Below are 16,826 nucleotides of genomic sequence, written 5' to 3' on the forward strand. Positions count from 1 at the left end.
ACCATGCCGGCTGCTAGTATGGGCTGGTACCCTCGTGTCGGCCTCTCCCGCATTGCATCCCATTCAGACACACTACCAGCGCAGACGAGTATTTTCGTCCAAAAACCTCGTTTCCTGCGTTTTCTGCAAATACTGGGTGTATACAGAGTCCACTGGGGCCGAAAAGACCTCGACAGCGCACTACCTGTGGAGGCACAGCGAGATTCCCCAGGGCCGCTCAGAGCCGGCACCTTCCCTCCCATGGCGAAGCCACCCATCAAAGCCGGCAAAGTTTGCATCCGCGCATCGAAGCGAATTTGCAAGTCTTCATCTCAAAAAGACATCAAATTCAAGGCGGAAACTCGGGGATTTTAACGGTGTCGTAAAAAAAGGTCACGGCACCTCATATGCCGCCGATGCAGCCCATCGTGCAAGCCAGTCGCGAGAGCATGCCGCCATGGTCAAGCCTAATATTCCAGCACCTCCACAACGATCTCGATGCATTGAAATAATACACGCCGCGTATCCATCGTAAGAATGAGCAAAATAATTGTCGTTTAGTAAAATCGGAGCGGAATAGCGAGGGAGGCGTGCACTGCGCTGGGAGCCGTTGGCATCCGATTGGCCAGCGGCGCAGGCTGACCAAGTCTCTTCACCCACACATAAATACCCTCCCACCCCTCCTCTTCGTCCCTCTTCCCTCTTCTCTTTTACCGTTCCCTTTCATAGTCTTGTCCAAAGAAACCGGTTCCCTTTCATATCATCTCTCCGTTCCCAAAGTTGTTCTCAACTCGCTCTGGCCCCCACACCAGTGTGTATACCTTCGTGCTGTGTTGTCACACCCACCGCCATACCCTGACTGCCCTATCGCTTCCCTCATTGCTGCACCATAATACCTTCATTAGAAACCACACCGTCCCAAGCAAGACACACTCTCACGTCTGACTCCTTTCACCAAGATGGCAAAGCGATCTCATTCACTTGCCATGGCTGACGCCATGACTTCCCCTCTCACACCACCAGACCCTGTTGTCAACAGCAAAGACTCGCAGTACCATTCCCTCCTTTCATCCCCACCCGGTAACACCGGCCTCAGTCGATCAAAGCACTGCCGTGGCCCCGGTGGCAGCTGTCATCAACCCATGCATTGGCACCCTGGACAGCAATGGATATGCGGTCTGACGGGCATACCAATTAAGAGCCCATCGTCCGAGTCCGGTTGGAGCACCTTGCCACAGGTACAGTCGGTCAAAGACACATCGGAAGGTGATTCACAGGGCATGACTCTCAAGCTGGAAGTCGGCCCTGATACCCATTGCTCGTCAGAGTATTCGCGCCGCCGTCCAACTCAAGACGAAATGCTTGTGGGATGCGGGGCCTGGCAGCACCATCAACTGGAGACAGAGATGGTCCCTTCCATGCCATTTGAAGAAGCACTGGCACATGAACTACCCAAACCCGACCAAAGAGACAATTGCAACAAGCGTCACTCTGATGGAAAATCACAAATCAACAAAGGCTATTGTCCAAGCCTTCCAGGTTCATATTCCGATCCATAAATACGAGCCGATGCTCTAGCCAAGAGATGAGATACCGAAAACTCCGAGGCAAGCAAAATATGAGATTGTCCTTCACCGGAGGTCACCCAAACATCTTGGTGACGGCTGCGTACAGCTTCTGGACGTTGTTCCACATCAGACCGACTATGCCGACAACAGCAAAGATTTGAAAAATCTCAAAGGGCGACCTTGTTTTCACTTCGGTCTCGACATAGGGCGTCTTTGTGTCAGACATTGCTGGGAACCGTCCCTCCGTCATGTACACCTCCATTAGCTCGTCTTTCTTATACCATTCCTTGCGCAGCCATTCTTCGAATTCATTTTGGTCATCGAGGGGGATATCAGCTAGGCGGAATCTCCTCCAATGAAAATTGACGGACTTGGGTGGTCGGCCAGCAAAATATGTGCCGCTGAGTGAAAAGAGCTCCTCCCCGTATTCACCACGCCTGCGTTACGGGTTGAGGTTAGCCTCGCTTCATTTTCAGAAGGTATTTTTTGAGGAGAGGTTAGGATGTGGACTTTGAGAACGTACTTTATGCCTTCATAAGCGACGGTGCAATCATATACATATTCTACCGAACCCTTGAGCTCGTTCAGACAAAAGAAGGTGCCTGTGCTTCGGGGTAGCATGACGTGCTCCGGATCTCTAAGGTCGTTTTTGGCGGCCCAGCTTGACGATTTTCGCCTTCCATTGTTGGAAAGGTTGGTTCCCTCGGGAAATAGAAGCAGCCACATGGGGTCGTAGTATCTGCTCCCGTTGGGGGCCGTCTTCAACTGTCGCAGCTTCTGCAGGCGATGGGCGAGACGCGGGCGGTCCGTGGCCATCTTGCGCGACATAAAGATGAAACCGTAAAACATCATGCCGGTGCCCATGATTGGGATCCAGCGAAGAGAGTCTTTGAGGATGATGTAGATGTGGCCATGCATGCCGATGCGATTGGCATACGCGACCCACCAGAGGTACAGCCAGTCTGTGTAGATCTGAGATGAGTTAGCGGCGTGCAGGGAAAAGTTGCGTTTACTTGGAGACGTTTCTTACCTGGTGGTTTGCGATCATGACCATGCGCTCAGGGAAGTCAAACTGAACAGTGCCGTCCGGCATCTTCCTGATTTGGCCGGCCACAGACTCGTCGCCGCTGACGCGAATGGTGGTTCGCCCCCAGATTCTGGTCATAACAGTGATGACGAGGGCAAAGGACCGCTTGGTCATGGCCATGTAAGCGTAAAACATGTCCTTGTTGACAAAGTAGAGCGGCGCGCCAATCAGCTGGGTGATGCCGATGCTGCGAGGGAGCGCATTAGCCAAACGAACCGGGTGCAGCTCGTCCCGCCGGAACTACCGGGATCGTTTCTCGAGCAGAGGAGGGGTGATCCAACATACGCGATGCAGCATGTCCAAAAGTACACGGCAAAGGCAAGGCCGCGCAGAAACATGACAACCGCGCCATGTCCGGCCTTACCGGAGGGGTGATGGGCGGCGGCCGAGGGCTTCGTCGGCGCGGGCTTCTCAGTCGAGCCGTTGAGGCCATCTTTCAGCCCCAGAGCCGCATCCGGGCCGGGAATGTCTTCCTGGCTCATGATGGCGGCAGGAAGCTGAACGGATCGGGGCACGGTTTTCAACGATGAGAAAATATGCGCTCGGATGCTGGCAGTGCGGGGGAGATGACGGTGAGTATGGTGAAATGAGAAGGAGAAAATTCTTGAGAGCCGATGGGGCGAAGACGCTGTCGAGAAACAAGAAACGCAGCTCGTCGCACCCAGGGACAAACAAGTTTGCGGAGATGCAGCTGCAGGAGGAGCTAAAAGGCGTTGGTCAGGCAGACATTCTTCACGAGCTTGGGCAATCAGGTGATAACTTGTTTGAAGCCCGGGTGGCTCGGTAGCTCGAGCGGGTGGCTGGAAGCTGGAAGCTGGAAGCTATGCGCCGAAGAATTAGGCTGACAACAGCTTGGAACCAGCAGCCAAGATCGATGTGGGCAATACTCTTAACCGAAGCTTATCCGCCGCCCCTAATTCAGCACATTGAGTTGTGATTGTGGAAGCCGGATTGTTGAGTCTATTGTAAGAATTGGTAAAATTATTGCATTTACTCCCCATTGCTGGGAATGTATTGTTGGATGCAGTGCAAAGACATCGGGCACTGATCGAGGAGTGGTCAAGTCTAACGCCGTTACCAGGCGTTGTTTAATGGAGCCCCTGTGGCCTTGCTCCCGCGTGGCGGTGCTGGCAGCTGATGCCGCCTTGTTCATTCAACCAAATCGTAAAGCATGGGAAAAAGAAAGAATTGGATAATCTGGGGGGGAAATCATGATTTACTTATGCAAGAGCTAATAAGTAAAAAAAGAACAGAGGGCGGCTTTTCATGCCAAGTTATGCACAAAGTACTACTCCTTACAGCGCCACCTTTCGTAACCGCACATAAGTCTGCTGTGGCTTGTACACCACGCCAAATTTCCCCAGCGGACTCGACAGCTCCTCCGGGCACTCGAGCATCTCAAATTTCCACACCACGCTGACCAGCAGCAGCCGGAAGCTCATGTACGCCAGGCGCTTGCCGAAGCACGACCGGATGCCCATGCCGAAGCCGTTGCTCGGGCCCGCGTTGGGGTCGCACCTCTCCGCGCCGTCCACCAGCCAACGCTCCGGCCGGAACGCCTCGACGTCGTCGTCCGCCCACGCCGCCGCCTCCTTGCCGCCGCTCGAGTGCCGCAGCTTGTCATCGACGGGGTAGGACGGCATCGTGAAGCCGGGTCCCGCGCTGAGGTGCATGACCACGGTGCCCTTGGGGATCGGCCGCCCGAGGACCTCGGTGTCGCGCGTCGCCTGCCGCGAGTTCATGGGCACGACGGCGCACGTGCGGAACAGCTCCTCGATGGTGGCGTCGAGGTAGGGCAGCGGTGTGTCGAGCACCTCCTCGACGGTCGGCTGGCGCCGCTCCTCGAGGGCCGCGGCGTACGCGGACTGCAGCGCCCGCCGCAGCGCCGTCTGCGTGGCCTGCTCCCGCGACAATAGCTTGACCGCCCAGCACATGGTGGAGCTGGACGTGTCGTGGCCGCCGACGATGGCGCCGAATACCTGATTTTGCTTTCACGTTAGTCTACATTAGCTGATTGGGAGAGCGCGGCTGGGGTTTTCACGGTACCTCTCCTCGCACCGCCTCGCCGAAATAGTCGGGCTGCCTGTTCTCCTTGCCCGCCATGATCCTCTCGCGGTTAACTATTAGGTCGACGCCGTGCCGCGCCGTCTCCTCCGCGGTCCTCTCGTCCAGGGCCTTCATCCTCTCCAGCGCCCTGCTGACCTCGCGCCGGACGCACTCGTCCTTGGCCCTCTTCAGCGTCCTGTAGCGCCCCGTCATCGTCTCAAAGTACCAGCCCAGGTCCTGCAGGCCCATCGACTGGACGGCCTCCGCCCGCTCGATGAAGTCGATGATGTTCTGCAGCTCGGTGTCGATCTCGCAGCGCGGAAACACGGCCGGGTCGTCCGCGCGCGGTCCCCGCTCGACGTCCCCGGCCGACAGCGCGGCCAGCGCCTCCAGCCTCGGCCGCACCGCCCTGTACGGGTACTGGCTGCCAAAGGTGAAGACGGTGACGGCGTCGAGCGTCGCGTGGAACAGGTCCGTCTCGGCGTCGAAGGGGCGGCCGGCCGCCAGGCGCGCCTTCTCCTCCCAGAGGCGGACGAAGACGGCGCAGCTGGAGTGGATGTTGGGCGCGGCCACGTTCTTGAGGAAGCGCGCCGACATGGTGTCCTGGCTGAGGCGTCGGCGCGCCTTCCACGCGGGCCCGGTCGGGAAGGTAATCTGGCCCTGGCCGATGATGGGCCGCAGCAGGTTGCTGACGAAGACGGTGCGGTCAAAGTCGGCGCTGCGGTGGACGAGGATGTCGCGCGTCTCGCGCGCGTCGGCGACGATGACGACGGGCTTGCCGAGCAGGTTCGTGAACACCTGGTTGATGACGGAGCCGGACTGGAGGTTCTGGTCGCGGAACCAGAGGAAGACGTCGCCGCGCCGCTTGATATCAGCAACCAGGCTGGGCACGTCGCCAAGGAGCCGGCCGGCAGATTCCTTATTGTAAGGGATGCCGGGAATGGGCTTTGGCAAGGCCCATCGATACAGCTGGTAGAGAAGGCTGAGTATAATACCAGCGGCGATGAGAGCAGTATGCGCCATGATTGCGGTAGCTATCTGTGTTGTTGAAGGTACCCGGAAGATGACGCGCAAGCGGGCCAGGCAGAGACAGACGGAAGCGCAACTTTATATGCAGGGGAAGTTCGATGAGTAAGTTTAGAGCTTAGTTTGGCATCCATTCGGAGACTTTCTCGATGTCTTCATTCGTCGCCCCGTCTCTTCAAACAACTCGTAGCTTGATGGGGCGCAGCCTGCTAGGAGGAGTTCTCCACGTCAACCGTCAGCCCTAACTCAACGGCGATCATGAGATAGTTGGTAAACCACAACTTATGATTCGTCGGTGGCCATGTCCTGTACACTCTCGTCTTGGCGACATGAATGGACTGCGGTTGCAGTTGTGTTACAGGAATGGGTCTACATGACTATCCTGGGCGAGAGGAACTTGCTGATTTGTATGCCCACCTTGTGAGCCTCGGAAAATGCTCAGAAGCCGAGCCTCGAGAAGCGCCATGTTGCTCGCTAGCGTCGCAGTCTCGTCTAATGAAGGCCCCTAGCTGTCGCGATTAGTATGAAGGGCCGGATTAGATGATGATCAGTGGCTGTTTGGCTAAACTAAGATGGTGCTTATTTTTGTACAAAGCTTGCGCCTTGATCGACGTGGTGCCGAGATGTGCTGGCAAGCCTGACTTGGTGGTCGTTGGCCATTTCTCGAACGAGCCTGAACTTTAAAAGTTACTCGTCACATGCGTCGTCATTTTCATGGACCGGGATGAAATACGTTGTGAGGCTCTGCATGGCAGCCTTATCGTGGTGGGGTTTGGTGAGGAGGCATCGAGGATGGTGGGCTTCTTGCAGCAGTGATTCAACATATCTGGATTCGGTAGTTAGGACCAACCAATCTTATGTTGCAGGGTGCACGGGATAGTTAGATTGTTGCGTATGAGTTGAAGCCTGATTGATGGGGGAAATGTAGCAACCCGACGAGTATATTGATCAGCCCCAGAACCCCGTACAACCAGCAGCCTTCATCATCGTCCTTTCAAGAACAGTCTACACCACAGATATGCGTCTTAACCTTAATTCCCTTACTATCTGAATTCACCACTATGCGATGTTCAAGAATTTTAAGGCGGATACTAAGGTGTCATCCAAGTCCCCGTGATTAAGCTGTAGGAGTACTGATTTGATGCTCAGGTGGGCCGTTCCTAGGTTCCCAAGGGAATTCTCAAGTCCTCTTTTCTCTCATGTCTTCTACGCATGGCGCTGCACCGCAGACGTGGGCTCGTATACATATAGATCCTTGTTCGGGCCTCTGATGAGTGCAACTGAGCGTATGTACTGTACTGTACATACCTTGGTATCTACAGAGGGTCTTTATTAGCAGGCACAGGTACTAAATTAACGTTAGCGGAAGCTGGCCTCCAATCAACGCCAGGCAAAATGCTAGCGCCATCCATGCATTTTCCCTGAACACAAGATTTTGCCCAGATAGATCAATTGAGATTAATTCACATTTGCAGTATGCCTCGAACAGAAGATTGCGTCTTCTTCCTCGCCTCACATCGTATTCTTTGTGTACCCTTGCGACCGCAAGTCACGAATATACCGAGTCGCCAAGCGCTGTCCCCGCCAAGACCGGCCAGTTCCTACCAGTACTACCCAGTAACAAATAACCTAAGACCTTGGCCGTCTCATGAGAAGAGAAGCCAGCACTGACTTAGTCTTGGCAAGCAACCACAACTTCCAGCTCCTCTATCTTTCTCCTCACATACTCCTCCGGCCATCTCCCATCTTCCACGCCATCATCTCCGCCAATTCTATCACCATTACGCTTTTCCACAGACAGCATCGTCATCCCGAATCCCGCGTCGCCACGGATCCCCGAATCCCCCCTCGAAACATTTCCGACCCACCACTTGGTTGCGTCAACTCTCAGCCTCAGCGCAACTCTCTCTCCCACGGGCGCAACCGAGCAGCCCGCGGGCAACTCGCGATTCGAATGTCGTACATACTGCAATAACACTGTCTATACACTACGACAATGAAGCATCTGGTGCTCCTGCTCGCCGCCACGGCGTGCCTGTCGCAAGCGCACAGCGACTCACCTCAAATCGGTACGTCAGGTAATTTCGGGCATCCCGAGCGTCGTGGCATACAGGTCCAATCGCCGGGCAATCGCCTCCCACACAAAAGCATGATGGAAGCTAACGGTGCAATGTAGCCCGCGTCGACCGCGCCGAGCCCTCCAACCTACCACATGCCTCCGCCGCCGCCCCAATCGACACACTAGATGAACCGGCCGTTGTCGAACGCGCCATAAACGCTGCGCCTTCGGGGTACATCCCGACCTCCTCAGCGTGTCCCAATCCTGCGCCCAAGATCCGCGCAGGAAGCTCCATCGGCCCCGACGAGAAGGCCTGGCTCCTCGAGCGTCGCAAGGAGACAATACCCCATCTCCGCCGGCTCCTCAAGCGCCTCGCCATCACCGGCTTCGACAGCGAGCAGTACTTTGGCAACGTCACGTACAACTCCACAAAGCTCCCCAACATTGGTATTGCCATCTCCGGCGGCGGCTACCGCGCCATGATTGGCGGCGCCGGCGCAATAGCCGCCTGGGATGCGCGCTCCGCCGGCAGCGAGGAGAAGGGAAACCTCGGCGGCCTGTTGCAGAGCGCGACGTATATATCTGGGCTGTCGGGCGGCGACTGGCTCGTCGGCAGCTTATATGTGAACAATTTTACTTCGGTACAGAGTGCGGTAGATGCGCCTCTAATCTGGCAGCTAGAGAACAGCATCTTCAAAGGTAGGGGGGCACTCAGCCCGCGCCATCCCCCCATCAACCGTTGAGGCTGACTGACATCTTTGCTTCAATAGGACCGGACCAGTATAGTGTCCGTGGATATTACACCGACGTTTTTAACGAAGTAGAGGGCAAGTCCAAGGCCAACTTCAATGTTTCCGCCAGCGACTACTGGGGCCGCATGCTGGCCTACCAAATGGTCAACGCCAGCAACGGCGGGCCAGGCTATACCTGGAGCTCTATCGCCAATGACACCGACTTTTCCAATGGCAAGGCGCCGATGCCGTTCCTGCTCGCCAACGGGCGCGCGTCCGAAAAGACCGTCATCACCTCGGTTAATTCCACCGTCTACGAGTTCACGCCGTGGGAGCTCGGTTCCTCCGACCCAACCCTCGCTGGCTGGGTGCCGCTGCGCTACGTCGGCACGACCTTTCAGGACGGCGACGTGACGGACCGCGCTAGCTGCGTGACCGGCTTTGACAATGCTGGCTTCGTCATGGGCACCACGTCGTCGGTATACACGCAGTCCATCTCGTTGCTCAAGGACAACAACAAAAAGTACATCCCCGGCGACGCGCCCGACTTCGCCATCAAGACGGCCGCCAAGCTCATCTCGGCGCTGAGCAACCCGACCGCGTACGACATTGCCGAGTGGTCGCCGAACCCGTTCCGCGGCTTCAACCCGGCGACCAACCGCAACGCCAACCACTCGCGCCTCAACCTCGTCGACGGCAGCGAGGACGCCCAGAACGTGCCCTTCCACCCGCACCTGCTCCCCGAGCGCGCCGTCGACGTCGTCTTTGCCTATGACGCCTCCTCCGACACCGAGTACGGCTGGCCCGACGGCTCCGCGCTCGTCGCCACCTACGAGCGCGCACAGCAGCCCACCTTGCGCGACGTCGGGCCCTTCCCCTCCATCCCGGACCGCAACACCCTCCGCAACCTGGGCCTCAACGCGCGCCCGACCTTCTTCGGCTGCAACGCCAGCAACTTCTCCTCGACCGCCTCCCTCCCGCCGCTGGTCGTGTGGCTGCCCAACCAGCCGTACGTCTACAACGGCAACCTGACTACCTTCACGTGGACGGTGCGCGACCCGGAGCGCGCCGCGCTCATTGACAACGGCTGGGCCGTCGCCACGCAGCTCAACGCCACCCGCGACACCGAGTGGCCCGCGTGCGTCGCCTGCGCCGTGCTGGCGCGCAGCCTGCACCGCGCCAACGCCACCGTGCCCGCCCAGTGCGCACGCTGCTTCGACCGGTACTGCTGGAAGGGCAACCTCAACAGCAGCACGCCCGTGCGGCCCTACGACCCGACGTACTACGGCAAGCCGATCATCGTCAAGGACAGCGGCGCGGCGCGGCGCGCGTCGTCGGTGCTGTGCGTCCTCCCCGCGGCGGTCATGCTCATCGTTGCGATGCTGTCGCTGTAAGAATGGGGGATGCGGCGCGAACCGGAACAAACGGCCGCGTCAAAGTAAGAGGCATCGCTACGCGTAGTAGACTTTTCTCCTTTTTTTTTTCTGATCGAAAATATTGTCAAAACATCACCAGGTGATCATCACTCGCAGGCGTCGGGCGTTGCAGCAATTGGGCCATTTCTTGTTTTCTTGTTTTTATGTGCTCTTCAAACATTTAGCTCTCCTCCCGTCCTATAAACCGTCGTAAAAACTCTTCTTCTTCGTTTCTCGCGATTGGCGTACCTATACCATCGGCTACGTATACTTTCATAGTCCATTATATTAAACCATTAACGATATTGTAAGTGCTCGACCATTACCACCGCCTCCTTTGTTGCGCGTCCGTGTCCTCGCTCGGCGCGGTTCCGGTCCCCGTCGTCGTCGTCCGCGTCGCCCCTGACGAGGAGGAATTCGAGGAGGAGAGGTACTCGCCCGAGTCCATGAACTTGTGCTCGCGGACGGGCACCTTGTTCTCGCTCTCGTAGAATTCGTTGATCATGTTGTCAATCTCCGAGGCGATGCCCAATGTCCAGGAGAATGTGTTCACCCCCCGCCCAAAGGGATCCCACAGCGACCACATCTCGTTGAGGAGGATGATGACCATGGCGCTCGTAACGGCCAAGATGGCCATCCGCCAGACCAGGGGCAGCCCGGATGTCGACATGAACCAGGAGCAACGCCGTATGGGCACGGTGAAGGCGATGCCGCGGCTGCAGACGTCAATGGTCCAGAGCATGCAGAGGGGTATCACGTCGGATCCACCATATACCGTGCATTCTCGTCCGGCTAGGGCTAGCATGTCGATGTTTTCCCCTATTATTGGTTAGCAGAACGGCGCAGGCAAAGTGTGTGCTGATTCGACTCACGGACGATGGGTGCGCGACCGGGATCGAGATAGTGATTGTCAACAATGTTTTCGAAATGGTTGCGCAAGTTATAGATGATGTGCTGCGGTGCCATGGATGGCATTTCTTCTATTCTCCACTGCTGAGCAAATTCTCTTTCCAGATTCAACGAAAGCAGCTCAAAAAAGTATTCTATTCTAACGTGCTGTTTGGGGCCATGGCGATGCAGAGGTAGATCGTGACTCCCGGCGCAAGGTGAGGTGGCAAATACCCTTACGCCGTCGTGGATCTCTTTTAATTTGTAAGCAACTTGTTGACAATATTTCGTCACTGCCGGTTCGCAGGTGTTTCCTTGCACTTGGTGTAGAAGCGCGACCGGATATGCCGTGAGCAGCGCCAAACATTCGCTATCTCGGTTAGCGAGCCGCAAAGTAGGAGCTGTTTTCGGGGGGGGGTTTCATACTACACCGTTAGAGGCAATTCGCCTTGCGAGTGGCCTCCGCCAGGTACGCTCATGGCTTTGATAAAGGCGTACGCCAAGGTGGCGGCGGTTTGTCGGACACGCTCCATTCTCTCCCTCGTCGCTCGCAACCTGGACTGTGTCAGTTGCTACTCACCTGCCTGCGAGAAAGAGGGGAGAGAATACCCAAAGTAGCCCTGGCCAATTAGAAAAGCTGCTGATCCCGCCAGAACTGCAGTGCCCCAAGCTACGATAGAGTCCAAGACCTCGCCATTGCCCGTATGCCAGTCTGACGAGTTGCACACGCCTTCATCGAGCACGATACGCAACACGAGTTGATAGATGAAGAACAGGGCTATCCAGCAGAAAAGCTTGAGCAGGGGAAACCCGGGGCGGACTTGATAGCCGACGTCTCTGCAGCTTTCCGGATGCCGGATTTTGGATTCCACCCTGGATCGAAACAGCTGTCCCCGGGCCCGGCGCCAAAACGGCACAGGGCGGATCTGCTCTGGCCATGTCCCGCATCCAGCCTCGAGATCGATGAAGCCGCGCTGAGACTCTGGTGTGCTGGCCGCGGTCCAGGTTCCCTCCGTGTCCGTATTTGCGTAAGTGCCCGCGTCGGTGTCGGCGTCTCCATCTCCGTCCGAATGCGTCGCGGTGCTCGTCTTGCTCGTCTTGCTCGATCGGCTGCTGTTAGGTATCGACTGGGGCGGTTTCGACTGGAAGGACTTGACTTCTTTGATTGGCGATGGTCGAAATCGAAGGCTACGAAGCCCTTTTTTGGAGTTGCGCGTGGTTCCGAAGCTGGGCTGCTGGTCAAAGGAGGATCGTATCGAGGAGTGCGCAACGGCATCGCGTCGTCTGCCCGAGTATATCAAAACGTCATAAGGAGAAGAGCTGGATACAGCGCAGTTATCCATTGCGCATCGAGGAGGATGGCTAGCGGGAATGATGCTGGCATGTTTGGCGAGAGAGATGTCGAGGTCAATGTCGATGTTGATGTGGAAGCAGGACTAGGTAGCGCAAAGGAGCACCTTCCAGTTGAGAGTCTGCCACCCGCATTTCGGCCTCTTGGGGATTAGCAACTACGAATAGAGATGGTTCTTCTCTCGTACTCCCAGCGTTGACTTGAACGGTCACTTGAATTCTTGCTGTTAGAATAATTGATTCGAGCAACGGATTAAAACAATATATTAGATCTGGCAACCGCGGTTACTCTTTTTGGTACAAATTTCAACAATGCCTCTCCCAAATAGTAACTAATATACAAAGTGGTTCTATTCAAACAAACGAAACTTCAAAATCGCCATGTGTTCTATACTTGTGATGGGCGGATAATATTGTAAATGCGTGGACGAATCTGTCCCCAGCGCCGCGCGACGACGATGGCGGTGGCGGCAGCAACAAGGAAAAGCAAAACAGGGGCGATGACCTCTGTAAAGTGGTCCGCAATGTAATTTAGAGCACGGCCGTCCGAGCCATGCCAAGATCGGCCAGCGGCGTGGTGCACGAAGCCGTGGAGGAACGAGTCCTTGAGCACCGCCATGGATTTGATTTCCGAGGCCTGGTTGTACAGCCAGGCGTACTGGTTCATGACGGACGTGATCATCAGGGGGCCCGTCGACCAGAAGACGACGACGTAGGGCAGCATGAAGCGTCCGGAGAGGGAGCCCGCGCGCTTCTTGGCCTCGTGCAGCGCCCACAGGAGGAACTCGGAGTCGCGCTCGGCCATGAAGAAGTGGTTGCTGATGCCCCTATCCTCGCTGGTGGGCGCGAGGATGGCCTGGTATCCGAGGTTCTGGAGGCAGGATATGGTCTCGGCCGAGGTGTCGAGCGAGGGATAGGCGTCCAGGTCGGCGTAGATGCCGCCTTCGTGGTGGACGACCATCAAGCGAGCAACGTCGGCGCGTTGAATGTTGTACTTGTAGGATTCGTATGTTGACAGGAACCACGGGTAGGAAGACTTGACCAGGTTTACTATGTCGGCCTCTGTCCAAAGCCTTATCGTGTAGTTTGTGTTTTCGAACTTGGACTCCCAGGCACCCGTCGACGCCGTGAGAGGATAGGTGGAAAGGTCCTTGTCCTTCCATATTTGATGGATCTTGTTCGGTATCCGGGGATTTGTGTTATTCTTCGATAGCTCGCAGTGGTCGACAGTGTCGGCGGCGTCTTTTATTCTCTCTGGGGAGGCGATGCTTGGGGAGAGGGCATGGTGTAGGAGGAGGAAGGAGAGGATTGCACCGACGCCAACGGCCAGCAGCACAAGCCGAGATGCTCTCTTGAAGCAACCCAGTGGCATGATGGCTACGTCTAGTGTACCAGGATCAATGACAGATGGAAGTGGAAGTGTTGGGGAAGTTTGACCAAGTCAGATCTCAGATCTTAGTAACAGATGGCTGGAGAAAGGACTATAATAACAAAGGCAATATTGGGAAGCAGAACCAGACAGATGGAGAGAGGGTGTAAGTAGTGACGAGAAGGAATGGCCAGGTGAAAGGAGAGTTAGAGGGGACCTGGAAGATGGTGATTGGGAGGACCAAGAACGGAGTAACTTATTCGACTCGCTACACGATGGCGGCTTGTCAAAGCCTGACACGAAGTACAACTACAGTTATGCAGGCCCGGGAGCTGGGTATGGGTACGGCTTGCTACACCCATAATCTAACAAGCATAACAGTCTCACGAGCCGGCCTTGTCCCCTGATGCCGCAATGGCATTTATCCCAGAGAGAGGGCTACACCGATTGCCGCCAACGGGCCGACGTTTCTGACACCAACACCGGGCGCCGCCCAATAGCAGAAGGGGAAACGCCTTCGTATTGCCAGCTCCACTATACTGGGTAGAAGCATTCTTCGAGGGTGTGGTTCTCTCTTTTTTTTCATGGGCCCCTCGCTAATAAGATGCCATAACTAGTAGCGATGTCAAAGGGACGGCTGCGCCGCGTCACCAAGTGGGCTTTGGGGGCAAGGCTGAATGGGGTAGGAGAAGAAGAAACGCCAACAGATGGACGGTGGCTGGTGAAGGCATCGTCATAGCAGTCAGCATCAGTGATGACAAAGGGGGCGCATCCAAGGCCAAGCATCATTAGTCGTTACTGTGAGACGCCTTCGTACGACCATAGCCAGCAGGCAGTAGTATCCTAGAGGTGAAGTCGCTAACTATGTAGACAGTGAGATTGGTCGGGTGGCAGAGAAAGAGGATCGCAGCCTCAGCAGGATTACGTTGGCCCCTGCAAAAGGGCACATAGCACGTCGTCGGGTTAGCCAGGGAATGCGAGCATTTAGCAGGGGGGGGATAACATAAGAAACGTGCGGCTTGTCCCTTTTTGGTGGAACAAGGAAGCCACAAAGTTTTGCCCCTTGTTACAGGCAGAACTATGGAGCTAGTTGACCAGTTATACTGCTTAGTTAGCAGTAACTATGTACATACATACATTGTTACCAGTAGTGAGGGAAGAAGGTTTGGTCGTAGGGCTGCTGGGTCGCCCATCCCATCCGTGTTGTGGGGGAGAGGGGAGCTGTGAACGGTCTGGTAACGCATTGCATTGGAGGGGTAGAAAAGGGTCTTTTGTCCTTTGTCCATTTGTCAGGTCATTTGTTCCATATCATCCTCGGGAACAAGCAGCGATTACGTACGTCCTTGTCCTTAATAGTATTACTAGATGTTGCCACGTGAGACAGCTCTCTCTTTCTACCTATGAGTGACACGTTGTGGTACTTGATCAAGTCAACCAACAATGACTGGCACGGGGTGGTGATGGTGAATCATCCTGCGTGTGCCCGCAAGAGCCGTTGTGTGCTGTCTACTCTGTCTCGGCAGGGCCCGAGATGATGGCGGCGGGCGGTGTGCGCGCTGCTACATTCTAGAATTCTGCACGACAAGCACCCGTGAGTAATTGTTGTTGAAATTTGGAAAAATCAAGACTCTAATCAAAGGGCCCGAGTCAGCAACGAAACGCAGGACACGAGGCACAGGACACAGGGCACAGGAAACAGGGGCACCAGCCAGCACAGCACCAAGCATTCAAACACTGCAGTACCAAGACTCACTGGGCTGGGGCCTACAATTCCTGGTGTTCCGGTGAGCAAGAAAAAAATGAACATTTCCGGGGAGAGGCAAGTCGGGCGAGATCGATCATGACGGACAGACATGACAGCCTTTGGAATTGGTTGGCTCTGTCGTCTGCTCCTCAACCGAATCGACAAGTCCAACCCAGCTCAACAGCCCACTTTCTACACTTTTTACACTTTTCTGGAGACCAAGCTTTCCTTCTTGCGTAGCCTGCAGACGCGGACCCCTCTTTTGCCCTGCCAAGTTGCTAGTTTGACCCTGCACATCAACCCTTTTTTTTTTTTTCACCTGCCTTCCTGGGTAACTATGTAGTTATCAGTGTCGACATCGACGGGCATAATTATCTCTGTTTTTCTCCCTGGATCTGATCAACTTTTTCCTTCTGTCCGAGGGCCGTATCGTATTTGCTACAGCCCGCCCCTCCTCTATACCAATAGAGTTGGCTTTCGGCCTTGAAAGGGAGCTGCTAAAGGGAGGACCGTGATATTAGCCTGTCTCAAGGACACATCCATCAAGATCCAGGAATTGAGTTGCCATGAGGTAAGAGAAAGACGAAGACGAACAAGACGTTTTCAAGTTCAAGACAAAATTGTGGGCTAGCCCTGAGTGCCGACGCCAGGGACCCGGAGGGCTGGTAGGCGATCAAGGAGCTGTGCTGGCTACGGAATCAGCGGCTCAGCGGGCAACTCTCGCAATCACGTCCCCGATATGTACTAGCCGACCTATCACCGACCCGATGAAGAATGAAAGACCATGGATGCCCAGTGTGGCGCGGCGCCTGATATGCCAAGCCAACCTGGCCTACTCATGTCCCGGGCGACGAGGCCAAGTCCACAGAATCGAGGGTCTGCTAAGTCACCAGTCACTATAGAACAATCAAACTTCACCGCTGACTCGGTCTTTGCATTTTCTCGTCATGTCTCTAATTAGGTCGCCGTTGTATTCCTGCCTTGTCGCTAGTAGCTCGTCGCATTGTTTGTCTCGTCTCTACTTCGTAACGCGGTCCTCAACCGTGCGGCTGGTATAGTCTGCACCGCCATGCCGTCCATACTAATAAGGCTCAGAATGTACCCAGTACACGTGCGCAGCTCGGGTTGAGCCTCAATCAGGGCTCGCCAATCCGACCGCAGCTTGGCATGACACGCCCGAGGCGACCAGGGTATGCCGCATCCTGCAACTGTCAAACCCGGCAGATAATAAAGTATGAACCCAGAAAATCAGCCCGTTTGGGTTGGTTATCCTTGGGCTTCGCCTTCAGTAAAGTGGCCCTGCTGTTGCGCTGCAGGGTAGGCCCTTCCTATGAAGCAACACCCATGTTCGGTGGCAGTGGCCGTAGCCCAGGCGTATCTATATATCTGGCTCTCCTCACCACGACACGATCCGAGAATGGTTGTTTCTTGGCATGAAAATGGTGCCAGTCGAAATAATTATAACACAACGTCGCCGCCCCCGCGCATCGGAAGTCGGGTTCTCGGGTCCGTCTGGCATAGTTGCTTGGATATTATCCCGATGGGCCGCGAAGAGCTTCAAATG

General features: G+C 55.7%; 6 protein-coding genes across 6 annotated transcripts; 1 reads left to right on the forward strand and 5 right to left on the reverse strand.

The window, feature by feature from the left end:
* Positions 1-1,620: 1,620 nt before the first annotated feature.
* ISF_02896 (Phospholipid/glycerol acyltransferase) lies at positions 1,621-3,116 on the reverse strand (the record flags this gene model as incomplete). The annotated part of the gene is made up of 4 exons (XM_018846502.1): positions 1,621-1,984; positions 2,071-2,519; positions 2,578-2,821; positions 2,920-3,116. The coding sequence occupies 4 exons, from the start codon at positions 3,114-3,116 to the stop codon at positions 1,621-1,623; spliced, it is 1,254 nt and encodes a 417-aa protein (XP_018706230.1).
* An 813-nt stretch (positions 3,117-3,929) lies between these two features.
* ISF_02897 (Cytochrome P450) lies at positions 3,930-5,703 on the reverse strand (the record flags this gene model as incomplete). The annotated part of the gene is made up of 2 exons (XM_018846503.1): positions 3,930-4,613; positions 4,681-5,703. 2 exons carry the CDS (start codon positions 5,701-5,703, stop codon positions 3,930-3,932), a joined length of 1,707 nt encoding a protein of 568 aa, XP_018706231.1.
* Positions 5,704-7,702: 1,999 nt separating this feature from the next.
* Positions 7,703-9,890, forward strand: ISF_02898 (lysophospholipase Plb1; the record flags this gene model as incomplete). The annotated part of the gene is made up of 3 exons (XM_018846504.1): positions 7,703-7,775; positions 7,883-8,464; positions 8,536-9,890. 3 exons carry the CDS (start codon positions 7,703-7,705, stop codon positions 9,888-9,890), a joined length of 2,010 nt encoding a protein of 669 aa, XP_018706232.1.
* A 343-nt stretch (positions 9,891-10,233) lies between these two features.
* Positions 10,234-10,877, reverse strand: ISF_02899 (hypothetical protein; the record flags this gene model as incomplete). The annotated part of the gene is made up of 2 exons (XM_018846505.1): positions 10,234-10,730; positions 10,784-10,877. 2 exons carry the CDS (start codon positions 10,875-10,877, stop codon positions 10,234-10,236), a joined length of 591 nt encoding a protein of 196 aa, XP_018706233.1.
* A 158-nt stretch (positions 10,878-11,035) lies between these two features.
* ISF_02900 (hypothetical protein) lies at positions 11,036-12,142 on the reverse strand (the record flags this gene model as incomplete). The annotated part of the gene is made up of 4 exons (XM_018846506.1): positions 11,036-11,053; positions 11,121-11,169; positions 11,226-11,354; positions 11,409-12,142. 4 exons carry the CDS (start codon positions 12,140-12,142, stop codon positions 11,036-11,038), a joined length of 930 nt encoding a protein of 309 aa, XP_018706234.1.
* Positions 12,143-12,537: 395 nt separating this feature from the next.
* Positions 12,538-13,521, reverse strand: ISF_02901 (Glycosyltransferase; the record flags this gene model as incomplete). The annotated part of the gene is made up of 1 exon (XM_018846507.1): positions 12,538-13,521. One exon carries the CDS (start codon positions 13,519-13,521, stop codon positions 12,538-12,540), a length of 984 nt encoding a protein of 327 aa, XP_018706235.1.
* Positions 13,522-16,826: the final 3,305 nt, after the last annotated feature.

This window comes from Cordyceps fumosorosea, assembly GCF_001636725.1.
Source record: "Cordyceps fumosorosea ARSEF 2679 chromosome Unknown scaffold_5, whole genome shotgun sequence".
NCBI classification, from domain to species: Eukaryota; Fungi; Ascomycota; class Sordariomycetes; order Hypocreales; family Cordycipitaceae; genus Cordyceps; species Cordyceps fumosorosea.